Source organism: Molossus molossus, unplaced genomic scaffold (assembly GCF_014108415.1).
Source record: "Molossus molossus isolate mMolMol1 unplaced genomic scaffold, mMolMol1.p scaffold_m16_p_2, whole genome shotgun sequence".
Classification (NCBI taxonomy): Eukaryota; Metazoa; Chordata; class Mammalia; order Chiroptera; family Molossidae; genus Molossus; species Molossus molossus.
Genome location: NW_023425355.1, coordinates 9,352,592 through 9,376,424, shown reverse-complemented (window position 1 = coordinate 9,376,424; position 23,833 = coordinate 9,352,592). Strand labels below are relative to the sequence as shown.

At 34.6% G+C, this 23,833-nt stretch overlaps 1 protein-coding gene across 3 annotated transcripts in view; it reads right to left on the bottom strand.

Annotated features, from left to right (window-relative positions):
* The window catches only part of LOC118636568 (putative P2Y purinoceptor 10), a 39,256-nt gene extending 17,417 nt beyond the window's left edge, over nt 1–21,839 (bottom strand). The window contains exon 1 of one of the 3 annotated variants that reach the window (XM_036271704.1): nt 21,811–21,839. In XM_036271704.1, the coding sequence (XP_036127597.1) occupies nt 21,811–21,823 (13 nt within the window). In that variant the 5' untranslated portion in view covers nt 21,824–21,839. Of the gene's footprint in view, nt 1–2,179; nt 2,288–21,810 lie in introns of those variants that run through there. The other 2 variants (XM_036271705.1, XM_036271706.1) reach the window with 2 other exon arrangements.
* Between the last annotated feature and the right edge of the window lie 1,994 nt (nt 21,840–23,833).

Below are 23,833 nucleotides of genomic sequence, written 5' to 3'. Positions count from 1 at the left end.
AGCCAAGATTTGGAAGCAGCCCAAGTGTCCATCAGTAGATTAGTGGATAAAAAAGCTGTGTTCTATTTATACAATGAAATACTACTTGGCTGGAAAAAAAAAAAAAGGAATCTTACTTTTTGCGACAGCACGAATGGACCTGAAGAGTATTATGCTAAGTGAAATAAGCCAGTCAGAGAAAGACAAGTGCCATATGATTTCACTCATATGTGGAATCTATTGAACAAAATGAACTAACAAGCAAAATGGAGACAGACTCATATAAAAAGCCTGCTGACAGCTGTCATGGTGGGGTGGCTGGGAGGGGTAGAGAGATTGAACAAAAAAGATTTTAAAAAAGAGAAAAAAACTCATGTACACAGACAACAGTGTAGTGATTGCCAGGGGAAGGGTGGTTTAGAGGGAGGTGGAAGAGGGTATAAGGAGGATAAATGGTGATGGAAGGAGACTTGACTTGGGGTGGTGAACACACAGTACAGTATATCAATGATGTGTTGTAGAATTGTGCACCTGAAACTGTATAATTTTGTTAACCAGCATCACCCCAATAAATTCAATTTAAAATAAAATAATAAAATGAAAAAACAAAAGGCACCAATTGACTTAACTTAGACACAACTGGTTATGAAGGGCCACCAAAAGCCACCCTGAGGTATGTTCACTCTTTTGACATTGTATGCTCACCAATGTCAGAATTTGAGCAGACTACACAACTTGAACTCAACAACTTTTCCAAATGAGCTCAAAGAAGAGCTGCTTTTGACCAAAGTAGGACTTGTGTTCAACAGAAACCATTGCAGACAATTACCCTGAATGCATGACCTGATTATTTGTACACTTTAGGCCATTTCCTGCCTCAGCATATCGCCTATTTTCAGCAGTGAATAATTTCACTGTCACAATTGCTAAGAGATAAATTCAACTAATAGAAATGGTCGTGACCCCTACCCCCATCCATTTTAACAACCAAAATAAAGATGTCCCCACTTGCAGAATCCTTAGTACTAAGACTAAACCCTCCAATAAAGCACAACAAAGCTTGGTAACATTCTACTCAGAATGATTCTGGTAACCAACTGGTGTGGCCCAGACCACTTTTAAGGACTCCCCAAATGAAAGTCTATTTTTGACTCAGTCATGTTGGCTCAGAATCAGAGAGTTTGCTAGCATTCAGAATAATGAGAACAATAGTCAGTGAGAGATAGGTGCCTCTCTTTTGGGCTCTGTTGTCCAGTAGGGCTGAACTTGAATCAAAAATCACCTTTCAGCCCTGGCCTGTTTGGCTCAGCGGTTGGAGCATTGGCCTGCGGACCAGATAGTCCCGGGTTCGGTTCCCGCTAGGGGCACATACGAAAAAAAAAAAAATCACCTTTCAAACGATTTTTTTAAATGCTTCTGAACAGACTGAAATCATTTTACCAGAGCTTATCAACTGAGATATTTTCTCCTTTCCTAACCTAAAATTCAACATAGCTATAGATACATTTACAGTATTCTTTTGGAGATACAGGCTGCTGTAGGGGAAGAGAGCATAATTTGAAGACACAGGTTCTATCTCTACCACTAACTAGCTGAGTTATCCTAAGTGTATTCATTGGCTGTCCATTTTCCCATCTGCATTGTGAGGGATTTAGATCTTTAAGAGTTCTTTCAGCCACCAAAACTATGATCTCATGTTCTTTTCTTCTCTTTTTGACAGAACTTACTATATGTTGCTGTATCTATGAGAGCTAAACTTAGCAAAGCAAGTGGCTTATATATGAAAACTTTCATTATGCAGCTAGATAAATAATATAGAGCAGGAATTTAAATCCTCTTTTTCTGCCTAAATATGTCAAATTGTCACAACAATCTCACTAAACACACTCTTTTCTTACAACTTGTGCCATCCTCCCAGGCTGATGAAGAAACAAAGAGCTCTCAGCAAAGAGGGAGCTGCATCACAGGCTCCATGCTACTATGTTATGGTAGGGACTGATGGAACTAACCCAAACTTGTACTCTAGACTTACTCAAGGGAAATCATCATCACTCTTGCTGTATGAAGTCTTAAATGAGAAACCAGGGACCATTTTCAGTTTAAAGAATGATCCCACATTTGCCACTCTCCTGAATCTTCATGCCCCCACCAATCTTCCCACACAAAACCACCAATTCCAAGATACTATGCTATAACTTACCCTGGAGACTTGCTGGGTTTTGTACTCTAGTTTCCTTGCAGGGAGCTGGGGATGAAAAAAATATAACTGGGTGACACGGATCCTGCCGATAACTGACAAATTTGTTGTTGAAAGAGGAAGTTGAGTGAATTTTGTGTCTCACCACAGAAACCTTATTTGCACAGACTGAAGGTAAGTCCCTTGAGCAGATGACGCTACTAAAGATTTATTTCATTTTTATTTTATTGGTGCAAAGAAATTCAAAGAGCGTAGAGCAAAAGGCTGTGCAAAATAATATAGATATATATATATCTGCATATCAGCTTTCTTCACTGTTCCTTACATTATGTCCTTCTACCACAACCCACATGCCTATCTTTCTTACTAGATTCCAGTAGGCTCCATGGCAAGATGTGATTTTGAGACAAAATATGAAAAGAGTTTATTTATCTAAGAACAAGAAAGCTGCAACTGCTTCAACCATGAAGTGCAAAGGGCAAAGAAATCTTAGGAATACAAATCAGAACTAAGAGCAATTGGACTACCTTTGCCTAACCTGTTTCCTCTAGAGTGTGTTTCTATGAGTTTATTTCAAGGCTTATAATCTAATGTGCAAATTAGTTATTTTTGTATTTTTTTACTCCCTTTGTATACTACAAACTGCTTGAGGGCAAAGATCATGTCTGACTTATCTCTGCATTTCCAACCAGTCCAGCACAAGGCACTCTCATGAATCTTTATGAATAATGTCTACCGGGATTTTTTTAAATATTCAAATAAAGAATTATCGTACTCTTAGGGACTATAGTGTCAGCCAAGTCTGAGTGTAGTTCTGAGAAATAAAACTTGCAAAGCAGCATGAACCTCTGTGGGCATGTAAGGGAACCACATTCAGAAACCATGGCCTGGAACTGCAAAGAGCTTTCTGGGTACTAGCCATAGCAAAAGAAAAAAAAAAAAAGTACTGTGTGTTAGGTCAAACAGTAGCATTTGGATTTATGGATAAGACTGAATAAAAAAGGAAGTAGATGACAATATTTTTTTTGTAATAGGGCAAACTGAATCTGCAACAAGATCTCCTTATAAAACCAGCACCCTTCAAGAACTAGATGGAGACATGCCCAATACTCAGAAATGTCTAATACAAATTTCAAGGGCACTAAGAGATGGAAAAGAGACACTTTCAGCAGTAGAAACTAAGAGCATGAACTGATTGATGAAAAGGCCATAACTTGTGAGGACTGGCAAAGGGAGAGGATACCCCTCCTGGCTGAGGTATAGCAAATGAAACATGCTTGACCTTGCAATCCTCTTCTTAGTTCTGATTTCATATATTTATCCAGCCCCAATCTGTTGTTAATTTAGTATTCTGACTTGGCATCCCTACTGAAAAGAAAATATACTGACAGGCCAACACACATTTCAGTCCACTTGGCAATTCTGTTCCTTACTATAAATTATTAAATTGGCTTTCTGGTACAAATCCATCCCTTGTGAGTTCAGGCAGCATAAGCCAGTTTTCCTACAGTATGATCCTACTCTGGACAAAAAAATTCCAAACCTTTTGAGCTTTAAAGCCAAACCCTGGGAGAAAAAGAGAAAAGGAATGCTTTCTTGACAATTACCTATTAACACTACCTCCCACCTTCATTTCACAGATATCTTAACATTGCTAAAAAGAAAACCTGCATGCTTACCTCACTTCTCTCTTGCATGCAAGTATCCTCTCCTTTCATTGGCCCTAAAAAGGGAAGCAAAAGTATCTCAGAAGTCTGTGAACCAATTTAGGCAAAGGAAATTTCAACTCAGGTAAAGTTTTGAGTGTTGATTAAAACAACAAAAGCTGATAATTTAACAATTATCTGACAGACTTTTAGAAGAGAGTCTACTAATTATTGAGTATGACTGATAGTCTGGGAATCATTATTGCCTCAAACCAAGTAATAAATATCAAGTCCTAAGAGTCTAAAAATAGTACAGCTGAAACAATTTGCCCATACTTCTGAACTCTTTATGTATTCACTCAAAGTTTACTTTAACTGGTGCATCATATATTCACTAATCTGAGGAAAGTTTATAAATAGGTGTTTCAAGGGCTTTTAGGTCTTCTCTAACAGTAACAGTAGATTAGGGGTGATAGCTATTATTGAATACATTATTTATTAAAATACACTGTGTTTTCTTAGAGAACCCAAGAGTACTACCTGATTTTAGTATTAGGAAGAACTAGATTTTTCCTAAGTAATTTGTTTGATTTGGTTCTTATGGATAATTGTGTCAAGTGTCTCTTTTTACATAGTCTGAAAAACCTGGAACTAATTTGTTGTCTACTGGTAGCAAGTTTGGAGATCTTTCTATAGTGTACTTTTAAAAATAATTATTAAATTTATTAAGGTAACATGGGTTAATAATATTATATAGGTTTCTCAAGTGTACAGTTCTATAATCTATCATCTGTATATTGCTTTGTGTGTTCACCATCCAAAGAGTCTACTTCCATCACTATCTATTTGACCCCTTTTACTGTCTTGTACCTTCTCCCCACCCTCCTTTCCTTCTGGTAACCAACATACTGTTGTCTGTGTCTATGAGTTTTTTGTTTAATTTTATTGTTTGTTTGTTGCTTTGTTTTATGTCCCACATATGACTGAAATTATATGGTTCTTGATTTCTTCTGTCTGACTTATTTTGCTTAGAATGTGGTACATATATGCAATGGAATACTACTCAACCATAAGAAAAGATGAAATACTGTCATTTGCAACAACATGTATAGGTCATGAGAATATGGTACACTTTTTTTATTATTCTATTTCATGGCTCTATTCTTATGTTCTTGAAGATCTTTTCTTTATTATTTTCCATCTTACTATTTAGTTGTATTATGTTATAATAATATGAATCCTTCCAAACCACCTTCAACCTTTTCTGGAACAATAGTGAAATAAAAAAGTAAGAGAGGAGAGGAGAGGAGAGGAGAGGAGAGGAGAGGAGAGGAGAGGAGAGGAGAGGAGAGGAGAGGAGAGGAGAGGAGAGGAGAGGAGAGGAGAGGAGAGGAGAGGAGAGGAGAGGAGAGGAGAGGAGAGGAGAGGAGAGGAGAGGAGAGGAGAGGAGAGGAGAGGAGAGGAGAAGGGAGGAGAAGGGAGGAGAAGGGAGGAGAGGAGAGGAAGGAAGAATGAACTGTGACCTCAATTCCTTTTGAGTTAGAAGTAGTGAATATTAATTGCTTTAGATGAACTGTCTTCAGGAGTTTTCCATATCTGCTTTTATATCCACAGACTATCCCTGTACTTTGTTTGGAATTAATCATTCAACAAGTACTTAAGGAGCTAAAGCAATGAGAAATTTTGTTGGATTCTGAGCAGATAGGGTGGGATTCAGAAGCATAAAATATGTCCCCTATCCTCCAAGAGTCCATTTTAAGTGACAAGTTAATCACTCATAAAATAATTAGAAAATATAGCATAGTAAATGATTCATTATTAAGTTATGGGAATGTTAAGAAGATGAGTTCACTATGGGCTGGACTTGTTTGGTAAGATTGGGTGGTTCTTGCTTAATAGACAAGTTTGGTTTAAGCAGTGTTCCCAATGGGTTGAATGTGTCTCACTGAAATCATGCAATGTTACTTTTGGTAGTACAAGGAATAACTTTTTAAACATTTTCAAGTTATATATTTGTTTAAGGCTTTAAAATGTAATACAATTAGCACTTCACATTTTTTATTTCATGGAAAATATTATTTAGGATAAGGCAAAGGTAGTTAGCTAAGATGTAAAAAGTGTGACTTAACAAACACAAACAAATATAGAAGGTAAGCAGACAGTAAAAACTATGAACAGTTGAGTATCTGAAATTTGGCATATACCAGCTTAAAGAAAGGAGAGAAGGCAAGGCTTTTCAGAAGAGAGAAGAAATATTCCCAAGGATATGAATGAAGAGTAACGTGTACTATTCATGTGATAGTGAGGACAAACTTTTGACTAAAGCATAGGGTATGCTAGGGGGGAACAACAACAACAACAAAAAAGCTTGGAGAGTGTAACCCAACAAAAAAGATCTTAGGGTATAGAACTCTTAGGATCCAGGAAGTCTTTGAAGGGTTTTAGATACACTTGAGGAAAGGAGATAAAATTCTTATTCATTTAGTACTTTCTATGTACTGGTCATCATTCAAGGCAATTTACACACATCATTTCAGTTAATTCTCAGAACAAACTAGTGGAGTAGGGGCTAATATTATATCCTTATTCATGAGTGAATCAAAGCACAGAGAGGTTAATCATCTTCCCTAAGATCATACAGGTAAGTAGGAGAGGCAAGATTCACACTAACTCTGTCTCCAGAACCCAACCTTGTTTCTACCACTGCCTGAAAGATTGCTGGGACATAGGTGCACAGAATAAATTGGAGAAGGGACAAAACAAGTGGTGGAGGGCCCTGTTGGAGAATATATCAATAATTTACATTTAAAGTGATAAGAGCATGGATTAGGGTAGTTACAGTAAGAATGAAGATAGAGGGTAATTTCAAAAGAATTATTTATCTTAAAAAAGCACTTAAAACTGTAATAAGTAAAATGAAACAGGAAATGAATCTTCACGAGTAGAAATAAATCAGTCTTTAAGGGGTTTAATTTTTGCATAGTGTTTATTAAAACGTTTTTCAGTCATACACTGAAGTATCTTCCTTCAATGAAAGAAATACATTATAGCTGAAGAAGGGGTGCATTTTTGTGAGCCCCAGAGGTTTGTATTGAAGACTGGTATCAGCACAGAGCAATTTTTTAAGTCACTCTGTGAGGAACCTGCAGTCCTGAAAAGGGAAATGGTTTTCTCTCACAGGATGTGAATTTCTAAAGAAATGTATTGCAGATAATTTTCATACAAAGATATTTTCAGCTAAAGAACTGGGTGGTTGTATATACATGTTGTGAACATGAATGATGGAATTCCCTCTAATTCTTGGTGATTTATTTGGTTCTGTTACAGTAAGTAGTTAGTTATTAACAAAGGAAGGGAGCAAATGGAATCAGACATCAAACTTATTAACTAGGAAGGCGCAGCTTCCAGACACTGTAGGGGATAGCTACATTGCCCTGTCAATGGGATTAACATTCCTCAGTTCACCTGAGTATTGAAGAAGGACCAGATTTCCAATCTCCACAGGACACAACTGGCCCCTTCCCATTGATTACTGGAGTGGAGGGGGAATAATACAGTAAGGTGGAAATTTCTTTGCTGGGCATATGTGTAGTAGAAGTTAAAAAGGTGCAAAGGGAGGTCCTCCTACTGAGACTTGTGGAGTAAGAGCCAAAATGGTGACCATGAAGGGGAGGAGTCTAGCCTGGGAAAATCTGGGGAAAAGACCATTTAGGATAAGGGCACAAAACCCCAGAAGATCCAGTAACGGGAATGGATAGGGGGAGGCACCATTAAAAGCCCATGAAGAACTGAAAAGAAGCCCTGGTTGTTTTTGCTCAGTGGTTAGAGCGTTGGCCCGCAGACCAGAGAGTCCTGGGTTCAGTTCCCTTTAAGGACACGTACCTCGGTTGTAGTTCATCCCTGGCCCTGATTGGGGTCATGAAAATGGCAACCAGTCGATAAGACAGGAAAAAAAAAACAACAAAAAAAAAGAACCAGGAAGAAGATTGGTTAACTTGAAAGAAAGCTTACCCCTTCCCAAACCAAAGGAGATATAATCGAAGCTTAACAAAAGCCTGGGGCTCATTCATTTGTACACCCTCTCTCTCTGAAGCAGCCAGAGTCATCAGCCTTTGTGGTATATGTACAGATGGGGAAATGAGACACAGAGAAGTTCTGCATCTCTGGATCCTGGCACCCCTGGGCCTGATGAACGTGTGTGGAAGTCTACAGCCCCAGAGGCTGGACAACTAATGCAGAGAGATGGAGCTGAGCCATCTGATCGTGGGTGAGACATAGGGCAACTAGGGGCAGTCTTTTGCTTTGCTCCAATAAATCTTGCCACTGTTGCTCACATCCGACTTTGTATGAGTCCCCAAAATGCTTTTTCACAACTTCATAGAAAAATCTTATTTCAACCAGCAACAGTTTCCATATAGTCAAAGCTATGAACAATGAGCAAGAGGACGGAGGATGAGGAAAAGGTATAGCTTGTCTCGGTTTCTAACTTTGGGCTCCTTGCTATGAGGTTTACTAGCTTCAGACATGTTACTAGGACTAGTTATTAGAAAAATGGTGTAATAGGAGAAGACTATATTTGTGCCCCACTTTCCTTTGCTGGCCTTTTTGTTCAGCTTTCTCTCCAAGGGATATGGTGCTTTCCCAGACCTTCTGGGTTTCTGTTGTCACAAAAGAATGTGATCTGGGTAAATTCTTAATACTAAAACAGGAAGGACTTTTAGGAACCGAGTACTGCAAACACAAGAAAATAGATTACAAATGTCGGTAACTTCAGGCAGTGACAAAAGATTCTTCAAATCGACATTCCACATATTAGCTATTAATCAAATTCCTCAAATCAGCAATTATCGAGATTTTTGGTCTCAGATCCCTTTACATTCCTAAAAATTATTTAGGATCCCTAGAGTTCCCATTAATATGAGTTGTATGCATCAATATTTACCACCTTAGTCATTAAAAACTGTTCAAGAATGTTCATTTATTAATCCATTAAATTAAAATAATAATGAATCCATTATATGGATATAATATAAACATTAATATAAAGCCATTAATATAAACAGCAGATGTAATTAAATTACAAAACATACTAACAAGAGTGACATTGTTTTGTATTTTTGCATATCTTTTAAATGTCCTGCTTGATGGAAGATATTTGGATGCTCATATCTGTTTTGTTTGTTGTTGTTTTTCATTCAGTCTGTTGTGATATATTGTTTTAGTTGTAATGTAGGAGAAAAACATCAGGGTCACATGGGTATATAGATGAAAAAGGGAAGAGATTTTTAATAACCTTTTGTATAAATGTACATATTTTTCTCTAATACAACACTAAAACTATAGAAGTAGCAGCTTTTCAAAGGATAACTGCAATGTGGATTCTGAAAGCATATAAATAAATTTTCATATTATCTTTCATTAAAATTCATTGATCTGTCTTGTACTTTGAATGGATCTTTTAACCATGCATTATCTGTAACAATATGTATTAGTCTTTTGAAAAATATTGGTTAATTGGGTTCTGTAATACTTGATACAATTTACTATACAGAATAAAAAATGCATCACATTTGTTACTATAACCACTGGTTTCAGTAGAGAAGTTCGCAAGAAATAGGAAGCTGTCAAGCATGTGGTGAAGTGTGCAAATTGTCCAAAGTTCTAATTTTAACTTGTAAAGCAAAGTTTTAACATTGGTGACAAATCCTTGACAGTTGTTTTTCTTAAAGTGGCCAGTTCACTTCGATCATTTTCAAGAATACCCAAATCTGAATAAATATAATTTTCTTTTTTTTACATTCAATATTATTTTGTACTAGATTCAGGTGTACAGCATAGTGGTTAGACAGTCATTTACTTTACAAAGTGTTCTGCCTAATATTTCCAGTAGCCACTTGACACCATTCATAGGTATTATAATATAAATGATTATATTTCCTATGCTGTACTTTATATCCCCATGACTATTTTATAACTACAAATCTGTACTTCTCAATCCCTTCAATTTTTCATCCAGTACCCTAATCCCCTTCCCCTTTGGCAAGTTTTATTCTCTGTATCTATTAGTTCATTTTTGTTTTGTTTATACAATGACATTTTTCTTTAGATTCCACATATAAGTGAAAATATATGGTATTTGTCTATCTCTCACTGATGTATTTCACTTAGCATAATACTCTCTGGGTCCATGCATGCTGTTGCAAATGGAAAAAATGTGTGTTTTTTATGGTCATGTAATATTCCATTGTATATATGTACCACTGCTTTTTATATACTCATCTATTGATGAGCACTTGGGTTTTTTCCAGTTTGGCTATTGTAAAAATACTGCAATGAACATAGAGGTGCATATATTCTTCCTAATTAGTGTTTCAGGTTTCTTTGGATATATAACCAGAAGTGGAATCTCTGGATCATAATGTAGTTCCATTTTTAATTACTTGAGAACACTTCATACTGTTTTTCCATAGTGGTTGCACCAATTTTCATTCCCACCAACAGTACACAAGGGTTCCCTATTCTCTACATCCTCACCAACACTTGCCATTTGTACATTTATTGATGATAGCCATTCTGACAGGTGTGAGCTGATATCTAATTGAGGTTTTAATTTGCATTTCTTTGACAATTAAAGATGTTAAACATGTTTTCAAAAGTCTATTGGACATCTGAATGTCCTCTTTGGAGAAATGTCTATTCAGGGCCTCTGCCCACTTTTTAATTGGATTGATCTTGTTTGTTTGTTTTTGGTGTCATGTAACGTGTTCTTTATAAATTTTGGATATTAACCACTTATCAGATGTATCATTGGCGAATATGTTCTCCCATTTAGTGGGCTGTCCTTTCATTTTGTTGATGATTACTTTGCTGTATAAAAACTTTTTGTTCATACAGTCCCAACTGTTTAGTGTATCTTTTGACTACCTTACCTGAGGATATATATCAGAAAAAAATATCGCTAAGATAAATGTCATAAACTTTACTGCTCATGTTTTGTTTTTTGTTTTTTTGTTTTTTTGTTTTTTTTATCCTCACCCGAGGATATTTTTCTATTCTCTCTTTTTTTTTTTGTACAGATAGAGTGGGAGGGAGAGAGAGGAAGAGAGAGAGAGAGAGAGAGAAACATCGACGTGAAGGGACACATCGAGTGGCTGCCACCCACATGACCAACCAGGGCCGGGGACAAACTGTAACCGAAGTACGTGCCCCTAGCAGCAACCGAACCCGGGTCTCTCCGGACCGCAGGCCGACGCTCCAACCGCTGAGCCAAACCGGCCAGGGCTACTGCTCATGTTTTATTCTAGGAGTTTTATGGTTTCTACTCGTACACTTAAGACTCTAATCCATTTTGAGTTTATTTTGTATCTGGTGTAAGAATGTAGTCTAGTTTGATTTTTTTCATGTATGTGTCCAATTTTCACAACACTGATTAGACTATCTTTAGTCCATTGTGTGTTCTTGCCTTTATGGTCAATTTTTTTTTTCTGGTTAATTCTCAACTGAGAATATTTTTCCATTGACTTTTTTTTTTAAGGTAGAGTGGAAGGGAGGGGGAGAGACAGAGAGAAACATCTATGTGAGAGAGACACATTAATTGGTTGCCTCCTCCGTGACCTTGACCAGGGCCAGGGTTTGAACCTGCAACCCAAATATATGCCCTTGACTGGGAATCAAACCTGTGACCCTTTGGTCCAGGGGCCAACGCTCTAACTGCTGAGCCAAACCAACCAGGCCCATGGTCAAATATTAATTGACTATATAGGTGTGGGTTTAATTCTGAGCTCTCTATCCTGTTCCATTGAACTATATGTCTGTTTTGGTGCCAGTACCATGCTGTTTTGATTACTCTGGCCTTGCATTGTAGTTTGATATCAGGTAGTGTGACGCTTCCAACTTAGTTCCTCTTTTTCAAGATTCCTGTGGCTATTCAGTGTCTTTTGTGATTCTGTATAAAGGTATGAATTATTTGTTCTAATTCTGTGAAATATGTCATTGGTATTTTGATAGGAATGGTGATGAATCTATAGATTGCTTTGGGTAGTATGGCTATTTTAACAACGCTAATTCTTCCTATCCATGAGCACTGCATATGCTTCCATTTATTTGTTTCTTTTTCAATGTCTTTCTTTGGCATCTTACAATTTTCCAAGTACAGGTATTCTACCTCCTTGATTCAATTTATTACTAGGTATTTTTTGATGCAGTTGTAAATGGGATTGCTTTCTTAGTTTCCCTTTCATTATTGGTGTATAAAATAGCTTCATTATTGGTGTATAAAAATGCCACTGATTTCTATGGCATTTTATTTTATTTTACCTATTATATGTAGTTATCAGTTCCAGTTGTATTTTGGCAGAATCTTTAGGGCTCTCTATATACAGTATCATGTCATCTGCAATTAATAACAGTTTTACTTCTTTCTTTCCAATTTGGGTATATTTTATTTATTTTTCTTATATGATTGCAGTGGCTTGGACTTCCAGTACTAAGTTAAATAAGTGTAGTGAAAGTGGACATCCTTGTATAGTTCCTGATCTTCAAGGAAATCCTTTTAGTTTTTCCCCATTAATACAATGTTAGCTGTGCATTTGTCATATATGGCCTTTATTAGGTTGAGGTTATGTTCCCTCTGGTCCCACTTTGCTGAGAGTTTTTATCATAAATGGGTGCCTGACTTGGTCAGATTCTTTTTCTGCCTCTATTGATATGATATAAGAATTTTTATCCTTCATATGTTTATGTGGTATATTACTTTAATTAATTTGTGCATAGCATAACAACCTTTTATCCCAGGAATAAATCCCATTTGATCATGGTATATGATCTTTTTTATTTATTGCTGGAATCAGTTTGCTAATATTTTTCTATGGATTTTTTGCATCTATGCACATCAGGGATATTGGCTTATAACTTTCTTTCCCTGTAATGTCTTTATCTGGCTTTGGAATTAGGATAATGTGGGTCTCTTAAAATGAGTGTGGGAGTCTTCTTTTCTCCTGATTTTTTTTTTTTTTTTTGGAATAGTTTGAGAAAATAGGTGTTAGTTCTTCTTTGAATGTTTGGTAAAATTCACTTTTGAAGACATCCAGTTCAGTACTTGTGTTTGTTGGAAGTTTCTTGATTACTGCTTCAATTTCATTAGCTATAATCAGTCTGTTCAGATTTTCTGTTTCTTTTGATACAGTTTGGAAAGTCGTATGTTTCTAGGAATTTATCCATTTCTTCTACATTGTTCAATTTGTTGGCATATAGTTATTTGTAATATTTTCCTATAATTCATTGTATTTCTGTGGTATCATTTGTTATTTCTCTTTCATTTTTTATTTTATTTATTTGAGTCCTCTCTTTTTTTGATGTGTCTAGTTAAATGTTTGTCGATCTTGTTTAACTTTTCCAAGAACCAACTCTTAGTTTCATTAATCTTTTGTATTTTGTTTAGACTCTATTTTGTTTATTTCTGCTCTGATCTTTATTACTTGCCTTCTCTTCACTTTGGGTTTTGTTTGCTGTTCTTTCTCTAGTTCCTTTAAGTGAAAAACTAAATTACTTATTTGAGATTTTTCTTGTTTCTTGGTGTAGGTCTATAATGCTATGAATTTTCCTTTTATTACTACTTTTGCTGTGTTCCATAGATTTTGGGATGTTGTAGTCTCATTTTCATTTATTTCATGGTACTTTTGTCGTTTTCCTTGATCTTATTGTTAACTCATTCATTGTTTAGTAATATGTTATTTAGCATCTATGTGTTTGTGTGTTTTCAGGTTTTTTCTTGTAATTGATTTCTTGTTTTATACCATTGTAATCAGAGAAGATGCTTGATATGGTTTTAATGTTCCTAAATCTATTGTGATTTGTTTTGTGTATTAACATGTGGTCTATGAACAACCACAATTTTCTTTTAGTCTTTCTTTCAAGTAAAAATGATGTTCCATTAAAAAAAAATGTCTAGTTAAGCACCAATCTTAAATGATTTTACAATTACTTAAAAAAACACATTATACTTTGGTGTGAGGCAGAAGTACTTTATGTATACTTCCCTTTTTTTCACACAGAACATTAAATAGATGTGTACTCAGGGATTAAAATGTAAGAAAATTAGTAATTTTCACAATTTCACCAGGGACATCCTTAAATGAAACTGATTTTTTATGCAGCTAAGAATAGTATAATTTGATGAAACTGCCTTGATTTGTATTAAGGCACCAGACATTTTATCCTCCATGTTTTTTTTTTTAACCACCAATGCAAATGTTAATTCAGTGAAAAGGCAAATAATATCTTAATATTATTATAAAAATAGCTTTGACCTTGAGGGCCAACTAAAAGAGTCTCAGAGTGCCCAGGGATCTATAGAAACATTGGTAGGTATTCATGTTACATAGGTAACCACATAGGCATTGTTAAATATGTCAGGTAAACTGTTGTTACTAAATACTACCGACAGAGCTATATAATCTTTAATGCTGGAAATAACCATGTAATATATTATATTGTATTATTCTAGCATTAACATGAAAGTGATATGTTCTCTTTAGAGTCATTTTGTCTGTCTTCAAATGTGCTCTTGGTATATATTCTCTGCATTCTCCTTTATGATTACTTTCCCTTCACTTATTTCAGTTTAGATCAGTTTAATCTTAGCTAATATTAATTAAGCATTTACTAATTGCATGTGCTAAGCTGTGCTAGGGTAGATTTGGTGATGAATAAGACAAGTCATTGCTTTTAAAGAATTAAAAATCTAATTGTGGAAATTAGGTATGTATACACTTATTGCTGGAATACAATGTAGACTGATATCAGAGTTAGCCAGTTTACTTCCTTCAAAGGCAAACACTGCACATGGGTTCTTACCTATGCTTTGAAAAATTCTCTGCACATATAAGCACATTCATATATATCATTTTCTCTTATTTTAATACAAGAAAGTAGTAAGCTACATACATTGATCTGTACCTTGATTTTTCATGTAGTATAATATCTTATTTGCAATTACCTATCTATAAAAATGAGATGCCAATTATTTTGACAGTATTAAAGTAATATGTAATAATATATTTAATTCTTCTTTATTGGTAAATATTTAGGTAGTATATAATTTTTTCTTTTGAAAATATGCTGTCAAAAAATCTCCTTTTATATATGATATTTTCAACGTATAAATACATAAAGCAACTTAATAAAGTGGTCTAGGTTTGACCCTTAGCCCTCCTACTTGCTAGCTATATGAACTTAGGCAAGATTTATTAAATTCATTGAGCCTAATCTTCATCTGAAAATGAGCACAAGTTAATGTATATGAAGCACTTATAGTAATACGCAACATATTCTAAACATTCAAAACATGTAAGTTATTATTTTTAACATTCATGGGATCAGTGAAGCCACTAATGGCCCATAGAAGTTTGTATGTATATGAGATCTTTAAAAAAGTGTAGGTACCACTGTTGGGAATAATAACAACAACAACAACAACAATAATATACCTAGTGGGTCAAATCCTTCAGATTTTCCCTCTTACAACAGCAGTCTCTTTAATATCATAACTCTTATCTCAATCCTTTCAATGAATAATGCCTAATATATATAAAGTGTTTTACATCCATTATCTATAATCCTCAAAGGATCCTGAAAAATAAAGAGTTACATTTTACTTGGAAGGAAACTAACATTTAAAGAAATCAGTTAATTGTTTCAAGCTTAAATGTCTGATAAAGCCAGTATTTGCATTTTATATTTTTATTAATTTATTTATTTTTGTTATAGATGTTTCTTTTTCCCCCATTGATTCCCCCCTTGCTCTTCCTCCCCACCCTGTCCCCAGTCTTCTTGTCCATGTCCACTGTTAATGTATACATGCATATAAGTTCTGTGGTTTTACACTCCCCCCCACCCCCTCTTCTGGGGATTGTCAGTCTGGACATTTGGAAAACAATATGGTGTTATCTCAAAAAATTAAAAATTGAACTGCTATTTGACCCAGGGATCCCACTTCTAGGAATATACCCTAAGAAGCCTGAAACACCAATCAGAAAGAATATATGTACCCCCATGTTCGTAGCAGCACTATTTACAATAGCTAAGATCTGGAAACAGCCCAAGTGTCCATCAGTAGACGAATGGATAAAAAAGCCGTGGTACATATACACAATGGAGTACTACATAGCTGTAAGAAAGAAAGATCTCTTATCCTTTGAGATGACATGGAGGGACCTGGAAAGTATTATCCTAAACGAAACAAGCCAAACAGAGGAAGACAAGTATCATACGATCTCACTTATTTGTGGAATATAATGAATATAACAGTCTGAGGAATGGGGTAGTCCCAGAGACGTGGAAGTGGGGTACAGACTGATAATCCCCAGAAAAGGGGGTGGTGGGGGAGAGATAAACCACAGAACTTATATGCATGTATGCATGAACAGTGGACATGGACAACAAAGCTGGGGACAGGGTGGGTAGAGGGGGGAATCAGTGGGGGGAAAAGGAGAAACATCTGTAACAAAAATAAATAAATAAATTTTGAAAAAAAAGAAAAAAAGATTATTAAATGCATCATAATCACTAACTCTGATGGATCTTTCTTTTTTTTCTTTTTTAATGCCATATATATATATATATATATATGACTGAATTATTTGAGGCTGTTACAATAATAGTTTACAATGATAATTTAGATCCTTACCCAAGTGAAATAAAATTTTTTATACCTGGCATTACTTATCTGTTTGTTTACTTTTTGTTTGCTTGTTTTAATTTTATTTTCCCCAACACCATTCATCCCCTCAATGCCCTCTTCCACCTCCACTAACTCCTTCCCCCATCTGCCATCACCACACTGTTGTCCATGTCCATGAATTCTCTCTCTTTTTTGCTCAATCCCTCTGACCCCCTAACACCCTCCCCCTCTACCAGAGCTGTCTGCCTGCTCTCTATCTATGAGCCTTTGTTCATCAGTAGATGAGTGGATATAAAATCTGGTGTACATGTACATACTGGAATAATCCTCCGTCATAAAAAAGAAGAAAATTTTACCCTTTGCAACAGCATGGATGGACCTGGAGAATATTATGCTAAGTGAAATAAGCCAGTCAGAGAAAGACAGCTACCATATGATTTCACTCATATGTGGAATTTAATGAACAACTGGAACTACCAAGCAAAATGAGGACAGGCTGATTGATTTTTCTTTAATATTAATTCTTCTTGGACTCTCTGACATTTGACATGGCTAAACACTGTGAACACACCATTGACAAGAAATTAGGTCTAGGTTTGGCCACTTATTAGTCAGGTTTTGCCACTTATTAGCCAGGTTATCTTAGGTAAGTTATATTATCTATGTGAGCTTCAATGATTTCATCTCTAAAATGTATATAATGTATTCACTTCTTAGTCTGATTGTGAAATTTAATGTGATTGCTAATTTAAAGGGTCTTAAACAATAAACTGGCAATAAATATTATTTGCCTTTCTTCACATTCCATGAAATGCCTTTTTTGGTGTATTAACACTAATTTATTAACAATGGTTGCCATGCCTCTCTAATTGCCCTTTTATAAAAATGTATTGCTGTCTCCTCTTCCTCCTTTAGGCTTCAAATTTTAGTTTCCAAAACATATTGTCATTAAGCTTCTTTTCTTTTCTCTTTACTCCTCCTTTGTAATGTCATCAAAAATTAAAATCTATACTCTTATAATAAACACAAAGCTCCAGAACAGATTTACTGATTGTCTACAATATATTTCCACTATATATTCAATGCATCACAAATATCAGTGAATACACTGCCCTCTACCAATCTACCTCTTGAATAAAGTGATATCCTCTAAATATTCAAAAGCAAACATCTAAAGCAATCCTAGTGGTAAGGAGAAGGATATGGGTACCTAAGGCTGTATCTTCTGAGGAAAACATTCTGCATCACGTTTCAGTAGAAATACACTTCATTGAACTAACCTAGCCAAGTCACTAAAAAATAAAATAAACAATAACAAAGCTCCAGGGAGACAATTCAGCATTCTGTGTTACTGCAACATATTATTTAAATTATCTAGTTTAAGAAAAATTACCTTTGAGGGAGTCAAAAAGGCAGAGACAGGCTTCAAAGGAACTATTACAAATATATTCAAACAACTAAAATATACCATGTTGAGAGATTTAAAGGAAAGTGTGTCAGTCAGAGAAAGACAAGAACCATATGATTTCACTCATATGTGGAATCTATTGAACAAAATGAACTTACAAGCAAAATAGAGACAGACACATAGATAGAGAGCAGGTTGACAGTTGTCATGGGACAGCCTGGGTGGGAGGGTAGAGAGATTAAGCAAAAAATAAAAAGAAGAAAAAACTTATGAACACAGATAACAGTGTGGTGATTGCTGGAGGGAGTGGGGTCAGGGGAGGGTACAGAGGAGATAAATGGTGATGGACGGAGAGTCAATATAGGGGTGAACACACAATACAGTGTACAGATGATATGTTGTAGAATTGTGCACCTGAAACCTGTATAATTTTATTAACCAGTGTCACTCCAATAAATTCAATAAAAAGAAAGAAAAGTGCAATGGCAATGACTCATAGGTAGAGAATATCATTAAACTGTTAAACTTATATTTAAAATAAAAATTGTGAATATAAAAGTGCAACAAACAAAAGGAAGAAATCACCAAAAAAGTTCAAAAATACATTAAACTAGCAGAAAAAGAATAAGTAAAATAATATGAATTGATAGACATTATGCACTCTAAGAAACAGAGAGAAAAGAAAGTAAATTAATGAAGAATATGGTATATTAGTAAGTGTGTGACACATAATGAGCATATCAGAAACAAAGAAGAAAGAGAAAAAAGCAAAACATATTCAGAGAAATAATGTCTTAAGCTTAATAATAATTTTTAAAAATCTACACATTTAAAAAGCTTAATAAACTCTAAGTACGTTAGATTCAAAATAGTAGAGTAAGAAGCCCTAAAAGTGCTCTTCTTGGTAAAATCAATAAGAACGATGGGAAAATTGTCAAAATCATATTTTAACTACTTTAGAAATTGACTAAAATTTTGCGTCAATCCAGGAAATGTTTATTAGAGAAAAAAAATACTTAATCTTGGAAAGAACAGCAAGCTTTCTAATGTTATAACTTGCTCTATTTCCATAACCCTCTCCCAAGATCTGCAGTAGCCGTGAAAACCAATAGCATGGAATCACACTGAAAACCAGCAGCCTGGCAGCCACTAGAGAAGTCAGAATGAGGTTTAAGAGCTTCCAAAGCCTCATTCCCAGAGAATTGTTATTATTGGACCTATGTGGACATTCCCTGGAAAATGCCACTAACATGGCTTGTTTGACTGTTCTCAGAGATTTCCCAGTGTGAACAGTAATGCCCCTGGGGTATTGTTTCAGAAACTTTAGGAATAATTGCTTAAGATAACAGGTTCCAGACATGATAAATATCAACTGAGACAGAAAATAACCTAACAAAATGTTTAGAAAGAAAGCTATAGAATAGAAAGTCCAAAAGGAGATTTTAAATGTTTCTTCATATTCTTAAAAGTCCAGAAGGCCATGCATATGTGTGGGGCTATGTGCATTACCAGATCTGTTCACATGATTAAGAAAGACCTGAGTAAACTCTAAACCTTCCCCTTTGGCCAAATTTAAAAGTCTTTACTAGGAAAAAATGAAGACTAGGGAAGATTTAAAACTGTCTGATTGAATATTGCCACAACATACACACACATTTCCTCCACAAAAACCGGTAGATATATTGGTTCCAGGAAATTTCTGTTCAATAATTAAATGATTACTTGGTGACCTAAACAGAGGCTTTAATGGCCATATGTAACAAATAATTCATATCATTTATTAAAAATTATAAGATTAGTTTAGAAAAGTCACTAAAACATCAAGCAAAATAATAAAAACAATACATACCTGGAAGAACAACCAGCAATAACAACCAACCAAGGGAGAGAAAGAACCTAATTTCTAGAATAGCAACACATTATTTTCAATATCTAGTATATAACAGAAAATATTAGAAATGTAAATAACCAAAAAAGTATGGTACATGCACAGAAAAAATAAAACAGTCAAAAGAAACTTTCCCTAAGGTATCCAAGAAGTAGACATACTAGACACAAAGCTTAAATCAACTATTATAAATATACTCAAAGAGCTAAAAGAAACTATACCTAAAGAACTAAAGAAAAATGTGAGAATGACAATATGACACCTCTAAATATTTGGGATGCAGCAAAAGCAGGAATATGAGGAATGTTTATGTTATTATAGACCTATATCAAGAAACAAGAATAATCCCAAGTAAACAATCAAACATTACATCTTAAAGAGCTAGAAAAAGGAGAATAAAAGCAGCTCAATTCAGCAGAAGAAAGAAAATAATAAAAATTAGAGCAGAATTAAATAAACTAAAGAACAAAAAAGACTACACAAAAAATTAATGCAAAAAAGAGTTGGCACTTTGTAAAGATTAATAGAATTGACAAACCTCTAACTAGACTTACTAATGAAAAGAGATAAGACTCAAACAAAATCAGAAATGAAAGAAGTTACAGCAGACACCACAGAAATACAAAGGATCACACAAGAACACTATGAAAGACTATATGCCACAAAATTCAATAACCTAGAAGAAATGCATAAGTTCCTAGAAATATATAACCTTCCTGGACTGAATCAGGAAATACTGGAGAATCTAAATAGACCAATTAACAGTAAGGAAATTGAAACAACCATTAACCAGCCCCCCAACCCCATGCCCAAAATAGCCCTGGCCAGTGTGGTTCAGTTGGTTGGGTGTTGTCCCATGCACCAAGAGATTACAGGTTCAATTCCTGGTCAGGGCACATGCCTGGGTTGCTGGCACAGTCCCCAGTAGGCAGCCAATCAATGTTTCCTTCTCATATCAATGTTTCCCTCTCACTTTCTCTCCCTTCCTTATTCTCTAAAACTCAATAAAAACATAAAAAATAAAAACTTCTCAAAAAGTAAATGTTCAGAACCAGATAGCTTCACTAGTAAATTTTACCAAACATTTAGAAAATACTTTTTACCTATACTACTCAAATTTTTTCAAAAAATAGAAGAAGCTATACTTCCTAACACATTTTATAAGGCCAACATAACCCTGATAACAAATCCTGGCAAGAATAACACAAAATAAGAAAACTACAGACCAATATCTCTGATGAATACAGATGCAAGAAATCTTAAGCAAAATACTAGCAAGTTGAATATAACAATATATTAAATAAATAATATATGATGATGAAATGAGGTTAATTCCAGGGGCACAAGGATATTCAATATAAGCAAATTGATTAATACAATACACCACGTTAACAAAACAAAGCATAAAAACCATATGATCTTTACAACTGGATACAGCCCAAAACATTTGATAATATATAACATCAATTATGATTTAAAATATCTAGTAAAATGGGTATAAAAAGCAAGCACCCTAACACAATAAAGTCTATGTATAATAAACTCTCAGCTAATATCATACTCAGTGGTGAAAAATTTAAATAATTTCCTCCAAGATTATGAAAAAGACAAAGATGCCCACTCTCACCACTCTTATTCAACATAGTACTGGAATTCCTAGCTAGAGCAATGAGGCAAAAGAAAGGAATAAAATACATCCAAATTGTGAATATAGAAGTAAAATTGTCACCTTTTGTAGATGATATTGTTCTTTATATAAATAACCCTAAAAAAATCAATGTACAAAAGTTCACTGAATTCCTGTAAACAAACAATGAAATTTCTGCAAAAGAATTTTTAAAAAATTTTCTTTTGCAATTTCAATGAAAATAATAAAATATCTGGGAATAAAATTAACAAAAGATTTGAAGAACCTGTGTACTGAAAATGATAAAGCATTATTAAAATAGTTTGAAAAAGATACAATTAAATGAAAAGATATCCTATGTCCATGGATTGAAAGAATCGACTTACTTAAAATGTCCATAAATCTGTCAAAAGTGTAGCTTCTCTTCCCTTAAATATATAAAGGGTAAAAATGATTTCTTACTGAAACATATCAATAAAGAGATAGAAAAACATTTGAAGGTCAAGTAGAAATCTTAGACTTGAAAACCACAAAATACTGAAATAAACTTTACTAGTAATTTAAGGAAAAAAATAATGCAGGTAAAATTTTAAAAAAAATAAACTTGAATATTGAACAATTGATAATTTTACATTCTGAGAACCAGACTTAAATAAGACTGAAGAAAAATCAACAGTAAAGAGATTTGGAATACCATCAAAAATACGAATAAACACACAATTGGAGTTCCAGAAGAGGAGGAGAGTAAGAGGCAAACAACATATTCAACAAAAAATAAGCTGAAAAACCAGCATTTCAAGAAATGCTAAAGGGACTGTTGTAAGAAGAAGAAGAAATAGAGGACTACAGTCATGAAGAATAAAATGGCAACAAATAAGTATCTAACAATAACAACCTTAAATGTAAATGGATTAAATGCTCCAATCAAAAGAAACAGGGTACCTGAAGGCATAAGAAAATATGACCCATATATATGCTGTTACAAGAAACCCCCCTCACACAGGATGAAAGTGAAGTGATGGAAAAATAAATTTCCATGCAAATGGGAACAACAACAAAAGCTAGAGTAGCAATATTCATATCTGATAAAATAGACTTCAATGTGAAGGCCATAATAAGAGACAAAGAAGGTTACTACATAATATTTAAAGGATTGATCAACAAGAGGACATAATCCTGGTAAACATATATACACCAAATATAGGAGCAATAAAATATATTTAAAACTGCCTGAATACTTTAAGGTAGAGATTGACAGCAATACAATCATAGTAGGGGACATTAACACCCCACTGACAACACTGGATAGACCTTCTAGACAAAAAATTAACAAGGAAACAAAGACCCTAATTGCACACCAGATTAGATGGATTTAATTGATATTTACATAACATTTTACCTCAAAGCTGCTGAATATATTTTCTTCTCAAGTGCACATGAGCCATTCTAAAAGATAGACCACATGTAGGATACAAACTAAGTCTCTACAAGTTCAAGACTAAAATCTTATCAAGCATCTTCTCAGATCTCTATGACATAAAACTAGAAATCAATTATAGTAAAAACACTGAAAACCATTCAAGCACATGGAGGCTAAATAGCATGTTAGTAAACAATGAATGGGTTACCAATTAGGTCAGGAAAGAAATAAAAAACTTCCTGGAAAAGAATGAAAATTAACAGACAACATAAAATCTATGGGACAGTGAAAGCAGTTCTGAGAGGAAAGTTCATAGCAAGAAACTAAACTAACCCTACAACTTAAAGACTTAGAAACAGAACAAAAAGAAAAACCCAGAGTTAGTAAAAGGAAGGAAATGATAAAGATCAGAGTTGACATAAGTGACACAGAGACTAAAAAACCTTCAAAATATTGATGCAACCAGGATTTGGTTCTTTCAAAACATAAACAAGATTGATCAACCTTTAGCCAGACTCACCAAGAAACACAGAGATAGGACCCAAATAAATAAAATCAGAAATGAAAGAGCTGAAATATCAACTGATACCATAGAAATGCAAAGGATTGTAAGAAAATACTATGAACAATTATATCCCAAAAAACTGGACAAACTAGGCAAAACAGAAAATTTTCTAGAATCATACACTCTTCCAAAACTCAACTGGGAAAAGCCAGGAAACTTGAACAGATGAATAACAACTAAGAAAATTGAAGCAGTAATCAATAAATTCCCAGCAAACAAAAGTTCATGTCTGAACGGTTTCACAGGGGAGTTTTACAGAACATTCAAAGAACTAATATGTATTCTCCCCAAACTCTTCCAAAAAATTCAAGAGGAAGGAACACTTCCAAGCTCTTTTCATGAGGCCAGCATAACCCTAATTCCAAAATCAGAGACACTACAAAGAAAGAAAACTATAGGCCAATATCGCTGATGAACATACACA